Source organism: Piliocolobus tephrosceles, chromosome 14 (genome assembly GCF_002776525.5).
Source record: "Piliocolobus tephrosceles isolate RC106 chromosome 14, ASM277652v3, whole genome shotgun sequence".
In the NCBI taxonomy this organism is placed as follows: domain Eukaryota; kingdom Metazoa; phylum Chordata; class Mammalia; order Primates; family Cercopithecidae; genus Piliocolobus; species Piliocolobus tephrosceles.
This window is the reverse complement of record NC_045447.1, coordinates 5,884,286-5,899,353: the sequence shown is the minus strand read 5'-3', so window position 1 is coordinate 5,899,353 and position 15,068 is coordinate 5,884,286. Positions and strand designations below refer to the sequence as shown.

Here is a 15,068-nt window from a genome sequence, read left to right as displayed (position 1 = left end):
GTCATCTCTATATTTTAATTAGTTTAATATTAAACAAATGGTCTTACCCTATGGCACTAGCAAGATCTTCCCAGTCTATTTCATTAGTATCTTCCACATTTATTTCATACAATCTGTGAGAAAAAATAAAAATTAAATTTTCAAGCAAAAATCAGCATGATAGCCATCTTCATGGACGTGTGGAGTGTTAAGAGCTGGAAGGTATCCATGCTTTTGCCCCATTCCAGCTCCCTCATTACACATGCACAGTGAGGTCAGCATCCCAGCCCAAGGTTAACCCAGGTCAGCAAGTTGGTGGGCTGCCGAGATGGGCTGAAAAGACCTCTCTCCTCCTTCTGAGCCCTTTGTGTCTCTCACCAAACCATGTTGCTTTCTCTTTTTTTCTTTTTTTTTTGAGACGGAGTCTCGCTCTGTCGCCCAGGCTGGAGTGCAGTGGCCGGATCTCAGCTCACTGCAAGCTCCGCCTCCCGGGTTCACGCCATTCTCCTGCCTCAGCCTCCCGGGTAGCTGGGACTACAGGTGTCCGCCACCTCGCCCGGATAGTTTTTTGCATTTTTTAGTAGAGACGGGGTTTCACCGTGGTAGCCAGGATGGTCTCGATCTCCTGACCTCGTGATCTGCCCGTCTCGGCCTTCCATGTTGCTTTCTCACAGCAAAAAACACCACCTCATCATTCAACATAGACACACAGTAAGAGGACATTTGTACTGTGACAGACATTGTGAAGGTCTTTTTATAAAATACTGGGTCTCGCTGTGTCACCCTGGCTGGACTGCAGTGGCATGATCGTGGCTCACTGCAGCCTCAACCTCCTGGGCTCAGGCGACTCTCCTACCTCAGCCTCTCAAGAAGCTGGAACCATAAGCATGTGGCACCATGCCTGGCTAATTTTTTAGATTTTTTTTGTAGAGACAGTCTCCACATGTTGCTCAGGCTGGTCTCAAACTCCTGGGCTCAAGCAATCTTCCTGGCCTCCCAGTGTTGGGATTATTGGCACGAGGCACCACGCTGAGCCAGTTAAGACCTTAAAGTGCACAAATTCATTTACAGTAACCCTCCCCCCGACCTACTGACAGGGAAACAGTGCCAGGAGACTCAGTCATGGGCTCCAGATTGCATGACTAATAGGTAGGGCCAACACTGGAACCCAGGCCTGTTTGACTTGAGATGCGCTCTTGGATCTGCTAATCTATGCTGTCTCTCTAGCAGGGAAGACTGGGCGGCGGCATAGGAAAGAGGATCAGGAAACCCACAGTGAGCCTTAGCGGGGCTCACGCGTGAGGCAGAGGGAAAGAAGGCGGACAGCAGGGCCAGAACCCACAGACTTCTGCTGCTCTTTGCTGTTCCTCAGTCGACATGGGCCAGGTCCATTATTAGTCTCACAGGCATCACAAAACGGGCCCATGTCTCCCTTTTCCTCGTCACCCTTCAACACTTTAGTGGGGACCCTGCATGGACCAGGAACTCAAAGACAAAACCAAAGACAAGCAAGGATGACACCAACAAGCTCATGCTGGAGCACAGGAGGGCTCTGTCTGAATCATTTGCCCCCATTTTCCAATGGGCGTAAATAATTTTATCCATATGAAATGCTTCAAAGACTAAAATAATTACATGAAATTAGCTGGGCGCGGTGGCGGGCGCCTGTAGTCCCAGCTACTCAAGAGGCTGAGGCAGGGGAATGGCGTGAACCTGGGAGGCGGAGCTTGCAGTGAGCCGAGATTGTGTCACTGCACTCCAGCCTGGGCGACACAGCGAGACTCCGTCTCAAAAAAACAACAACAACAACAACAACAAAAATAACTACATGGAGTACACAGTACGTTTCACACATTATTTTCTTTTATCCTCCTGAAAGCACTAAGAGGTAGGTACGATTATCGTCATCCTCAGTAGATGAGTTAAGATGAGTAAACTGAGACTCAGAAGGGTAGGTCATACATGCGAGAAGTGCTGGAACAGGGATTTGGACCTTGGCAATCTCACTGCAGACTCTGCTGGGTTAACAACTTCTCTTTGGCTAGAGACAGAAACAGTTAAGAGGCGTCCATTTCTATTTTTCCTACCTTTCAATAAGGCTGACCTTGGCCCGCAGGGCATTAATGCCACAGTATATGCGCCGACCATTAGTCATCCTCTTGGTTAGAATTTCTGTCCTATATTAAAAGGAAGAAAAACATAGTTTACTTTCAAGGGTAGAGTTTTCATTAAAATTTCCTATATTTTTCTCATCTAAATTGCTCTCATTCAGAACCAACTTCTAACTTTTCTTTTTTTTTGAGACGGAGTCTCACTTTGTCACCCAGGCTGGAGTGCAGTGGCACGGTCTCAGCTCACTGCAACCTCCGCTGTCCAGGTTGAAGTGATTCTCCTGCCTCAGCCTCCCAAGTAGCTGGGCTTACAGGTGTGCACCACCATGCCCAGTTAATTTTTGTATTTTCAGTAGAGACAGGGTTTCATCATGTTGGCCAGGCTGGTCTCGAACTCCTGGCCTCAAGTGATCCACCTGCCTAGGCCTCCAAAAGTGCTGGGATCACAGGCATGAGCCAGAGTGCCTAGCCCTCAATTATTTTGACTATTTATACACAGACAGGCATTGCTCTTATTACCATTACCAGCCTTGGAACATCAAATAAGACAAATTTAGTGAAGTGAGAAATGATTTGATGATTCCTCTAATGCCAAAGCTAGTGGCTGCAGGCTGACTGAAGTTTCTAGTAAAGGCAGTGACCCAATTAAAAAGATTTTAAAAGTACTTACCTTGAATAGCAAAATTTGTCACAATCTGATAGATAGATCATTAGCTGTTATATTTACATTGTTGGTAACGGAGATGCATGATCCACACACTGATCAACAACACTGTGGCTCTTAGTGAGAGCCATCCATGTTTACAGAGTTGAAATGTACCAGTGGAGGTCATTTCAATGTTACACAAGGTAAACATACACTCAGAGTTTAAGTTTACTATTTTTTTATCTCAAATTAATAGCTAAATCTTGCATGTTATCTTAATTATGTTGATCCTGAACCAGTACTACCCTTATGATCACCATGTCCTCTTTTTTTTTTTTTGAGATGGAGTCTTGCACTATTGCTGCGACTGGAGTGCAATGGCGCGATCTCGGCTCACTGCAACCTCCGCCTCCCAGGTTCAAGCAATTCTCCTGCCTCAACCTCCTGAGTAGCTGGGATTACAGATGCCCATCATCACGCCGGCTAATTTTTTTGTATTTTTAGTAGAGACAGGGTTTCACTATGTTGGCCAGGCGGGTCTCGAACTCCTGACCTTGTGATCCACCTGCCTCAGTCTCCCAAAGTGCTGGAATTACAGGTATGAGCCACCGTGCCTGGCCCTCACTCTTCCTTCTTTTAGCTGAAAATAGACAGTAGAAAGAGCTCTGGTTCCTTCAACATTCCCTGTTCTTTGGAGTTTATTTCCCTGGAGTTGTAAGGTATATAAGCAGTGTGATCTAGGAGTCTGCTTTTAACATAAAATATGCCTACTCTGGATTTCACTCCTACTATTTATTATTCAAGAGTCACTGAGTGCCCTTTGTGTGCAAGGTGGGGGGTCATGAGCATGCAAAACCACTGGTTTGAGGAGTTTGCTGCAGCTGGACATCCAGCTGTGCGACTCTCCAGGTCCTGGAAAAGCTATATCCGGCAAAGAATGTGTGGCAGGAGCAGGACTGAAACTATCTCCATGTGACTGATGTAGCCAGGAGCAGCCTACCTCACTTCATCTGAGGAACCGCGGAAGCAGAAAGCACATTAGAAGGGCGGAACTGTGGCCGGGCACGGTGGCTCAAGCCTGTAATCCCAGCACTTTGGGAGGCCAAGACGGGCGGATCACGAGGTCAGAAGATCAAGACCATCCTGGCTAACACGGTGAAACCCTGTCTCTACTAAAAAATACGAAAAACTAGCCGGGCAACATGGCGGGTGCCTGTAGTCCCAGCTGCTCGGGAGGCTGAGGCAGGAGAATGGCGTAAACCCAGGAGGCGGAGCTTGCAGTGAGCCGAGATCGCGCTACTGCACTCCAGCCTGTGCAACAGAGCAAAACTCCATCTCCAAAAAAAAAAAAAAAAAAAAGGGGCAGAGCTGTTACTGATCACTACACTTGTGATTTCTCTCTGCATGTTAGTTTTCTATCTTTTATATATATATATATATATATTTTTTTTTTTATTTTTATTTTTTTGAGACAGAGTCTCACTCTGTTGCCCAGGCTGGAGTACAGTGGGGCGATCTCAGCTCACTGCAACCTCCACTTCCTGGGTTCAAGCGATTCTCCTGCCTCAGCCTCCAAGGTAGCTGGAATTACCGGTGGCTGTGAGCCACCACACTTGGCTAATTTTTGTATTTTTGGTAGATACACGGTTTTGCCACATTGGCCAGGCTGGTCTTGAACTCCCAGCCTCTTGAACTTTTGTATTTTTGGTAGATACAGGGTTTTGCCACATTGGCCAGGCTGGTCTTGAACTCCCGGCCTCTTGAACTTTTGCATTTTTGGCAGATACAGGGTTTTCCCACATTGGCCAGGCTGGTCTTGAACTCTTGATCTGCCTGCCTCAGCCTCCCAAAGGGTTGGGATTACAGGTGTGAGCCACCACGCGCAGCCCCTGTCTTTTTTTTAATGCTGCCAACAGATTGCTACCTTGTTTTATTAAAGACTTAAAAAGAGAGTAAAGAAATCAGAAGTCAATATTCAGTTTTAGGCCGGGAGCAGTGGCTCAATCCCAGCACTTTGGGAGGCCGAGACGGGCGGATCACGAGGTCAGGAGATCGAGACCATCCTGGCTAACATGGTGAAACCCCGTCTCTACTAAAAAAAAAATACAAAAAAACTAGCCGGGCGAGGTGGCGGGCGTCTGTAGTCCCAGCTACTCGAGAGGCTGAGGCAGGAGAATGACGTAAACCCGGGAGGCGGAGCTTGCAGTGAGCTGAGATCCGGCCACTGCACTCTAGCCTGGGCGACAGAGCGAGACTCCATCTTAAAAAAAAAAATTTCAGTTTTCAAAAGGTTCAAGTTCTTTAGGAGGAAAGCATACACTCTTCAATGCATCAGGGCTAGTTACGTGCTAATTTAACTCAGAGAGTGATACGGAAGCAGCGGGGGCAGCAGACGAGACATGATTGTTCTTGACAGGTAAGCTTCCACACAGCAGTTACGCAGATATTCTTGGTAACCTCAGCTCTCCACAGAAGTTGGAGAGAGAGAGAAAAAGAGAGGGAAGAACTTACCACTTACTTTTACACTGCATCCAATTTCTGGTTTGCACTTTAGCTTCTACTTCTACCCAAGATATGCCCTTGTAGAGTTTTTCCCGTACAATTGATAGGCAACTTTCAGGATTGTCTTGGAGTTTGGAATCCACCTCTTTTAACTCCTGGGGAGACATTTTCTTTAGAATCACTTCTTCAACAGCCTTGATTAGTTTCTGGGTTTCAGACTTACTCCAAGCACCACGATTTCTTTCTGTAGATACAAAAAGATGGTCTTACAGTTGCTAATCTATTTGCTTTCAAACACAATATTAAAAATGAAATGATAAATCAGATATTTTTCAGAAAATGGGCATCTCAATTATACAGACATAAAACAAACAAAATTATGTGCATATTAAAATGAAATTACTAACATGGTCATGCATTTTTTTTTTTTTTTTGAGACGGAGTCTCGCTCTGTCACCCAGGCTGGAGTGCAGTGGTGCGATCTCGGCTCACTGCAAGCTCCCCCTCCCAGGTTCACGCCATTCTCCTGCCTCAGCCTCCCGAGTAGCTGCCACCACAGGCTAATTTTTTAGCTCCACAGGCGCCCGCCACCACGCCCGGCTAATTTTTTGTACTTTTTAGTAGAGACGGGGTTTCACCATGTTAGCCAGGATGGTCTCAATCTCCTGACCTCGTGATCCACCCACCTCGGCCTCCCAAAGTGCTGGGATTATAGGCGTGAGCCACCGCGCCCGGCCAGTCACGGATTCTTTTTAAGAACTAAAGCTGGAAATTATTAAATAAGTCCTTTCTTAAAGCATTGTTTTGTTTATTTATTTCAAAACAGTTGTTCATCCTGTTTCTGAGAACGATGTCTCCCGCATGAAACTGTGAGGTTCCCAAACATTTAATGGGGGAAAAAAAGCCAGCCACGTGGCTTTTATGTTATGTACATGTCTCTTGGCCAAGAGTTCCTAGTGTAACAATAATAGCCACAGTGATACCAACACAGTACTTGATGAAGGCACTTGAGAATTTCTGAAGCCAATTATCTATGGCAGATGCCCACAGTATCGATGGCTCACCCTTCTTCACTAGAGACATTCACAGTCACACACAGACTGAGGCCTTAGAAAGTAAGGAGTCTCACACTGGCAGCTGCTTGGCTGTGCTTTTGGTAACATTCCACAGCATGTTACATTTTCCCCTCAATAACAATTTGGATGATAACTGAAAAATCAAGAGATTTCCAAGAAAGAAAAAAAAGATATCTAGAGTTCACAAAATTAAAAAAAAAAAAAATTCAAGATTTTTCCTTTATTTCTTGGAAACTTGAAGAACTGGCTGCAAGGCACTACCTGTGTGGCCGGAGTATGTGAGCCCCTGTGCTAAACAGAAACCCGATAAGGAGTGTCTTCTTAAAGGAAACCTTTTAAGAAAGAGGAGATAGAGACAGGAGGTCACCAACACTGGTTCTGAGAAAAGTCCCCGCCTGACAGGCACGAACTGCGTGCCTTCCTTCCTCCCAAGGTGTCCCGTGCCACCGCAGGAAAGTGACCCTCCGCCCAGGCTCTCCCACCACCAGTTTCTTGGGTTCACTTGGCAGTTACATTTGCACGGACAGTTATTGAAGTGTGGTAAAAATCAGCCTAGTGGGTAAAGGTTGCATGGCTTCACTGAATACATGAGGAAACCAAATGAATTAGTATAGAAAACAGCTTAACAAACAAAGCTTTTGCAGAAGACAGGTCTGCGGTGATTTCTGGGCATTGGATCAGTTATGGCTTAACCAGGCCTGATAGGGCTTATTTCTTCAGCGAGGTGGGCACTGGTGGCTGCCACTTACGACTGCTGATCTGCGAGAACTTCAGGGCCACGGAGAGGCTACTTCGGGCCACCATCTCACCAATCGTCTTCCAGTCATTCCCAAGGAGAGAATGGTACATCTTTAACTTCTCAGTGTCTCCTTCGCTATACCTAACAGAAAGGGAAAACATTTCACAAGTTTAAACTATCAGATTAAATACGGTATTCTCATCCCAGTACGCAGCAATCGTGGGAAAAGCTAAATGGCGTAGGCTGTCAGGGAACCCGGTCAGAGCTCTCTTCACTTCCTGTTGGCCTCTCAATGGTGGTCATCCTATCAATCAATCACTGAAGCCAAGACCAGAGGCCTGGTTCAACTGAACAGCAGCCAGAGCAATCACTTGGCCCTTCTTCAGCTCAGAGCCTCTGTCCCTGTGGTGGAAATGGCTTTCCTCTACCCCACCTGGACAGTGCCTGCACGCTCGCCAGTGCAGTTTAAATGGTGCATTTTCAGGGAACGCTTCCCTGACTCCCTTAGCCTGAAGTCCCCCTGTTGATTGCTCCTGGAGAACACTGTGCTTCTCCTTCACAGCACTGGTCACAACCCGCATTCACACATGCACAGGCTCCCTTGTTCACGCCTCTTCCTCTAGACCAGCACCGCCCAACAGAAACATAATACGAGCCTCTTACGGATTTTAAGTTTCCCAGTAGTCATAGGAAAATTCACTTTAACCTGGTTTTAATAAAAGGAACTTTAAGAATATATTTTTTACCTGGGCATTGCGTGATGAAAAACAAAAACAAAAAAATAATATATTTCCTTGAACTCAAGATATTAAAAATGCTATCATTTCAACATGTCATCAGTATCAAAAAATATCAATGATGTTTTTTACATTCGGTTCTTCATCTGGAGCCTTCAAAACCCAGCATGTGTTCTACTCTGACAGCATGTCAATGTGGACTAACTACATTTCAAATCTTTGACAGGCCCGGGAGGCTGCTGGTCACCATACTGGAAGACACAGCTCAAGAAGGGAAGTTCCATGAGGGCAGAGACCTTGTCGGTTTCATATACTATGGTGTCCATATGCTTGACAGTCAGCAGGCATTCCATAAACATACAACAAATGGCTTACTGTAAATATGTAACTACTTAAGAAATGTAAAGTGCATTCATCCTACATAAAAATACATAGAGTACTAAAAAAAGCACTATGATACTATAAATGGATTTTAAGATTAAAAATCTAAATAAGTAAATAAAAAGCAATCTTTACAACATCTTCAGATTCCTATCTGAATAGGAATGGTGGTTCATGTCATCACTAAGGCAACACAAAAGAAATCCTAGAAAAATACAATTTCTTTTTTTTTTTTTTCTTTGAGACAGGGTCTGGCTCTGTCACCCAGGCTGGAGCACAGTGGCATGATCATGGCTCACTGCAACCTCCACCTCCTGGGATCAAGCAATCCTCCCAGCTCAGCCTCCCAAGTAGCTGGGACTACAGGTGCATGCCACCATACCAGGCTAATTTTTGTATTTTTTGTAGAGCCACATTGCCCAGGTTTGTCTCAAACTCCTAATCCAGTGATCCACCTGCCTTGTCCTCCCAAAGTGCTGGGATTATAGGCATGAGCCACCACACCCAGCCAAAAATAAACAATAACATCGTAGCGTTTTCAGACATTTGTCTGTAAATGCAGCGTATGGTGAACAGAAACTGATTATTCTTCACTATTTTTTTTTTCAGATGCAGTCTTGCTGTGTTGCCCAGGCTGGAGTCCAGTGGCACGATTACCACAACCTCTGCCTCCCAGGTTCAAGCAATCTTCCTGCCTCAGCCTCCCAAGGAGCTGGGATTATCAGCGTGCACCACCACACCCGGTGTTTGTATTTTTAGTAGAGATAAGGTTTCACCATGTTGGCCAGTCTGGTCTCAAACCCCTGACCTCAAGTGATCCGCCTGCCTCAGCCTCTCAAAGTGTTGGGAATTACAGGTGTGAGCCACCATGCCTGGTCTATTCTTCACTACTAAGAATCACGGCTGTCAGCCAGGTATGGTGGCTCAAGCCTATAATTCCAGCACTTTGGGAGGCCAAGGCAGGAGGATCATTTGAGGTTAGGAATTCGAGACCAGCCTGGTCAACATGGTGAAACCTCGTCTCTACTAAAAATACAAAAATTAGCTGGGTGTGGTGACACATGCCTGTAGTCCCAGCCTCTTGGGAGGCTGAGGCAGGAGAATCACTTGAACCCAGGAGGTGGAGGTTACAATGAGCCAAGATCGTACCACTGTACTCCAGCCTGGTGACAGAATGAGACCCTGTCTCAAAAAAAAAAAAAAAAGAAAAGAAAAAAAAAAAAAGAAAAAGAAAGGCCAGGCCAGGTATGGTGGCTCATGCCTGCCTGTAATCCCAGCACTTTGGGAGGCCGAGGCGGGTGGATCACGAGGTCAGGAGATCGAGACCATCCTGGCTAACACAGTGAAACCCCGTCTCTACTAAAAATATACAAAAAAATTAGCCAGGCATGGTGGTGGGCGCCTGTAGTCCCAGCTACTCGGGGAGCTGAGGCAGGAGAATGGCGTGAACCTGGGAGGCGGAGGTTGCAGTGAGCCCAGATCGTACCACTGCACTCTAGCCTGGGTGACAGAGTGAGATTCCGTCTCAAAAAAAAAAAAAAAAAAAAAATTTGCAGGGCACGGTGGCTCACAAGTGTAATCCCAGCACTGTGGAAGGCTGAGGTGGGTAGATCACCTGAGGTCAGGAGTTCGAGACCAGTCTGACCAATATGGTGAAACCCGTCTCTACTAAAAATACAAAAATTAGCTGGGTGTGGTGATGGGCGCCTGTAGTCCCAGCTACTCGGGAGGCTGAGACAGGAGAATTGCTTGAACCCGAGAGGTGGAGGTTGCAGTGAGCCAAGATCGCGCCATTTCACTCCAGCCTGGGTGATAGAGCGAGACTCTGTCTCAACAAAACAAAACAACAACAAAAATTCAAAATTAAAATAATACTAATTCTTTGATTTTTTTACTTTCTACTTTTTTTCAGTCAGAAATTGCATGTTATAAAAATATTCTAAGGGTAAATAATCACCACAACACAAATAATATAGTACAAACAGATGACCTGATAAATTATTAGAATGACTCCAAAAATTACTCTAAAAAGTGCATTGCTCTATGTGTGTCACAGGTGGAAATATATTATCTCAGCTGCCACCATTAACCTGCCAAAAGCATTCTCGTAAGTCCCATTTAAAATGTTACCTTTAGTGGTTTTTCTTAAAGTTCTGTTCACAACTGTCTTACCTTGGGATTGGAGAAAAATAGGCAGGGAAGGTCTCAGTCTGCGTATGAACTTTCCTCACCTAAGGCTGACTTCTTTCAGTAAAAAATTTAAAAAGGAAACCGAGGTGACATCAAGGTTGGAAGTTTAGGTAATGCCCTATGTCTTGGTTTACAATCACAGAGCTAAGCAGAACTCAACTGCCACCAGAAGATTTAAGAAACCTGCCTCTCAGAGAGAGGTCAAGTAGTTGAGTAGAAGGTAGTTTTGGGGGGGCCCTTGGAATCCAAGCTAACACCTTCCTGCTTCTCCTTCTGTCCTTGAGCAGAGTGCTAATGTGCTAACCCAAACACTCGGTCTACGTTTGGTGTGTTTTTAAATGTGGAATGTTGGAAGCACATTATAATTGGACATTGTATTTGGGGAAAAGGAAGGAGAGAATGACAACTGGGTTAAGCACCCTGGGCTGATCACTGAACTGCATTTAAGGAACCTAATAATCCCAGCGCTTACCTCCACCTTTAAATAGTTACTAGAAACCCACAGCACTCTGCTAAGTGCTGAAGGGAACATCTGTCAAGATGGGATGTTTGGGTTCACAAGGAGATTATGAAGTAAGCAGAGAGCAGAGCAAACAGGAGTAATAGCACATGAGGCAGCGTATGGGGAGTGCTAAAGAAAAAGTGGAGAGAGGGCCGGGCACGGTGGCTCAAGCCTGTAATCCCAGCACTTTGGGAGGCCGAGACGGGCGGATCACGAGGTCAGGAGATCGAGACCATCCTGGCTAACATGGTGAAACCCCGTCTCTACTAAAAAAATACAAAAAACTAGCCGGGTGGGGTGGCGGGCGCCTGTAGTCCCAGCTACTCGGGAGGCTGAGGCAGGAGAATGACATAAACCCAGGAGGCGGAGCTTGCAGTGAGCTGAGATCCGGCCACTGAGTTGAGAATGGCAAAGGGCCTTGAAGATGCACACATTTGACACACCATCTGGCTTCACACACACAAATCTTCATAATTTTTACTGTGAATCCATTGCTGTGAATGTTTTGATTTACGGTATCAGCAAAGCCTAGAGAAATGTTCTGTCTCAAGCTGCTAAGACTTTTTTCTTACCTGCCTTTGTAATTGTTGACATCGAACATCTTCTTTGCTCGATAGTATATAAGTTTCCAGGGCCGGGCAATGTTCCTACCTAAAGTCAGAAGAAAGGTGCTCAGAGGGGCTCACATGACATGAAGTCACAATTGTAAAAGGAACCCAGAATAGCCCTTGTAACCACATGAACTATCCTAAGCCCCGTGTTAAGGCTGCGATTTTCTGTGTCCTGAACAAAGCTGTCTTGAAGAGCAGATATACACAATCACCAGTTTCCTTGGAGATCTCCGAAAACTAAATGCTGAGTACCCCGAGGCTCCAGCTTCCCGTCTATGCAATTTGTGGAAAGAATCCTTACAAGACAAAGTAGTTTTAACACGATTTGAATTAAGAGGAAGAGAACACTAAGGTGGAGAATACAGGGTAACAGTTCTCCAGAAGATGAACAACAAATCTTTCCCAAATCAGCTTTTCTCACTTTCTCACTCTAAGGTGAAATAATCCCTCAACGGAGGCGCACTAGCCTGTTTTTCTTCGTGGACTCCACAGAACACCTAAGAAATTATCCTCTTTAAATTCAAGAGAGATTTGCTTTGGCTCTGATCCTCCACGACAGCATGACCTTCTTTTTTTTTTTTTTTTTTGAGGCGGAGTCTCGCTCTGTCGCCCGGACTGGAGTGCAGTGGCCGGATCTCAGCTCACTGCAAGCTCCGCCTCCTGGGTTCACGCTATCCTCCTGCCTCAGCCTCCGGAGTAGCTGGGACTACAGGCACCCACCACCTCGCCCGGCTAGTTTTTGTATTTTTAGTAGAGATGGGGTTTCACCGTGATAGCCAGGATGGTCTCGATCTCCTGACCTCGTGATCCGCCCGTCTCGGCCTCCCAAAGTGCTGGGATTACAGGCTTGAGCCACCGCGCCCGGCCCCGACAGCATGACCTTCTAACTTCACAAGCAGCACCTCCAGTCGAAGGTTTCCAGTTACAAAGCACACATATGGCCACACTTTAAAAACGTGGGAGACCATGGTGCGTATAAGGATGTGCTTTGCGTAGCGTACACAAAATATAAATAAGGAACAGGAGGAGAAACCAAAACCATAACTATTGCCAAGGAAGAAAGGTAAAAGTTGATGATTCAGTTTTTCACACTGAACTTGGGAGACATGAACACATTCCAAATCCCCAAAAGTAGAGACTGGTAATAAGAATACCATCAGGGCCAGGTGAGGTGGCTCATACCTGTAATCTCAGCAGGTTGGGAGTCCGAGGCGGGTGGATCATGAGGTCAGGAGATCGAGACCATCCTGGCTAACAAGGAGAAACCCCGTCTCTACTAAAAATACAAAAAATTAGCCAGGCATGGTGGCAGGTACGTGTAATCTCAGCTACTCGGGAGGCTGAGGCAGAATTGTTTGAACCCCAGAGGTGGAGGCTGCAGTGAGCCAAGATTGCACCACTGCACTCCAGCCTGGGCAAGAGAGCGAGACTCTGTCTCCAAAAAAAAAAAGAGTATCATCAGCCATCACAGCAGTTAATGTGCACTGCCTGCAGACAATGGCCAGGTACCGTCTAACACTTACCACAGGTTATCTTGTTTATGGCTGGAAGGCTGTGGATGGTCAAAGAGTGATTGTTTCTAAACTTACCAATGTGCAATCTAAACGAGTGTCTCCTTTTTAAGTTGGTGATCGCAGATTTTTCCTCGGGATATCTGTCCGTGTACAGCAGCTTGTCTGCGCTCTCGATGCCTGTCAGGGCTAGAAAGTCTTCCACATTTTTCTCTAACTGCTTATTTTCCTTCACAGAAAACTTGCCAAATTTAATAGCGACACCTAGGATTGGGAAGGAACAGGGAGAAAGTGTGTATCGTTAATAATGAACAAAAGCAAACCTATGACTTGGTTTTTCATCAGCAATGACAGTACCACAGCCCAAGAGTCCCAACATCTGACATTTGCTCTCCTGCCCCCACTTGCAGATTCGGCCTTTCCTCCAGGGTTCAGCCCAAGCCACACCTCTTCTGTCAATGTCTTCCCTGGTCATCCTATTCCAAAGTGACCTTTCCTGTTTCATCTATCTTTTTAAAAAATAGTTTTCAAATTTATTCATGCATTCTTTAGAGATAGGATCTTGCTTTTTCACCCAGGCTGGAGTGCAGTGGCATGATCAAAGTTCACTGCAACCTTAAACGCCTGGGATCAAGTGATTCTCCTGCCTCAGCCTCCTGAGTAGCTGGGACTACAGGCATGTGCCACTAACACCTGGCTAATTTTTTATTTTTTGTAAGATGGGGTCTTGCTGTTTTGCCCAGGCTGGTCTTAAACTCCGGGCCTCAAGCAATTCTCCTGCCTTGGCCTCCCAAAGTGCTGGGATTACAGGCATGAGCCACCTCACCTGGCCTAGGTTTACTTTAAAAATATTTTACGGGCCAGGAACGGTGGCTCATGCCTGTAATCCCAGCACTTTGGGAGGCCGAGGTGGGCGGATCATGAGGTCAGGAGTTTGAGACCAGCCTGGTCAATAATATGGTGAAACCCCGTCTCTACGAAAAATACAAAAATTAGCCAAGCGTGGCAGGCGCCTGTAGATCCAGCTACTTGGGAGGCTGAGGCAGGAGAACCGCTTGAACCCAGGAGGTGTAGGGTGCAGTGAGCTGAGATCGCGCTACTGCATTCCAGCCTGGGCCACAGAGCGAGACTCTGTCTCAAAAACAAACAAAAAAAAGTCTTTTATAAAATACATACTCATAAGAATTTCAACACAATACACCAATAAAACGGGAATATATACTACAATTGTGTGCATGTGTGTAGTGCTGTCTTTTTTGCTTAACTTGTCTATGTTTGGACGAACGGAGGCAAGATGGTGCACTTCCGGGTTCTTCTTCACCACCAACTCTTCCCGCGTGTGCGAAAAGGCAGCCGGCGCCCGGGAAGGTGCAGACCAACTGGGCATGCGCCAGGTGACGTCAATCTGAAGAGACCAAGATTTACCTGGTCGCACCTGCGGAACGCCCCTGACACGCCCATGCCCTACTTATTGCCCTCCCACTCCTAGAAAAGCCGCTCTCCGCCATTGAGCCACGCGGCCTTCTCACAGCCCGGCGGACTTCCCAGCTTCCCAGTCCTGTCAGGATGTGGGAACTCCGTCTGCGAGCTTGGGGGAGGGGCACTCTGCCGGCCTTCTTTGCCGGAGGCCAACAGACTTCTTCTCCACACCTTAGGTTGCTAAAATAAACTAGCAGTTTTGCTCCTGACCTGTGCCTACTTGCTGGTTCTTTTGTGCTCGCTCTGGTGGTCTTAGAAAAACAAGACAGATGGTGCCGAACCCGGGAGGAGACCCCTCCTCAGGGCCCCCAGGGTCCGGGGAGCCTCCTCCTCGTTCCACGCTGCGGACGGACCAGGACCTGAGACCCGCTTCGCTCACTCTCACGGCCTCTCTGGGGTAAGTGCCCTTGTCTCCTCTTTACCTCCCTCGGCCAAAATCCTGCGCAGGTCCGAGGTCCATTTTGAGCCACCAAGTGGCTTGGAAGCCACCACGTGGCTTCGGAGACCCTTGCGGGACGGAGACGTCCGCCTGAAGGTACTCTCCACTTCGGCTTCAAGAGCCTCCAGTCTATCTCTGCTGGTTCCAAAGGACGCTTTGAAGCCA

General features: G+C 46.6%; 1 protein-coding gene across 3 annotated transcripts in view; it reads right to left on the bottom strand.

Moving 5' to 3' along the window:
- Positions 1 to 15,068, bottom strand: part of TTF1 (transcription termination factor 1) — a 48,574-nt gene that overhangs the window by 18,937 nt on the left and 14,569 nt on the right. Inside the window, exons 4-9 of one of the 3 annotated variants that reach the window (XM_026457123.1) lie at positions 13,064 to 13,249; positions 11,436 to 11,514; positions 7,064 to 7,194; positions 5,248 to 5,482; positions 2,067 to 2,156; positions 48 to 113 (exon numbers count right to left, since the gene is read on the bottom strand). In XM_026457123.1, the coding sequence (XP_026312908.1) occupies positions 48 to 113; positions 2,067 to 2,156; positions 5,248 to 5,482; positions 7,064 to 7,194; positions 11,436 to 11,514; positions 13,064 to 13,249 (787 nt within the window). Of the gene's footprint in view, positions 1 to 41; positions 114 to 2,066; positions 2,157 to 5,247; positions 5,483 to 6,575; positions 6,647 to 7,063; positions 7,195 to 11,435; positions 11,515 to 13,063; positions 13,250 to 15,068 lie in introns of those variants that run through there. The other 2 variants (XR_003309964.1, XR_003309965.1) reach the window with 2 other exon arrangements.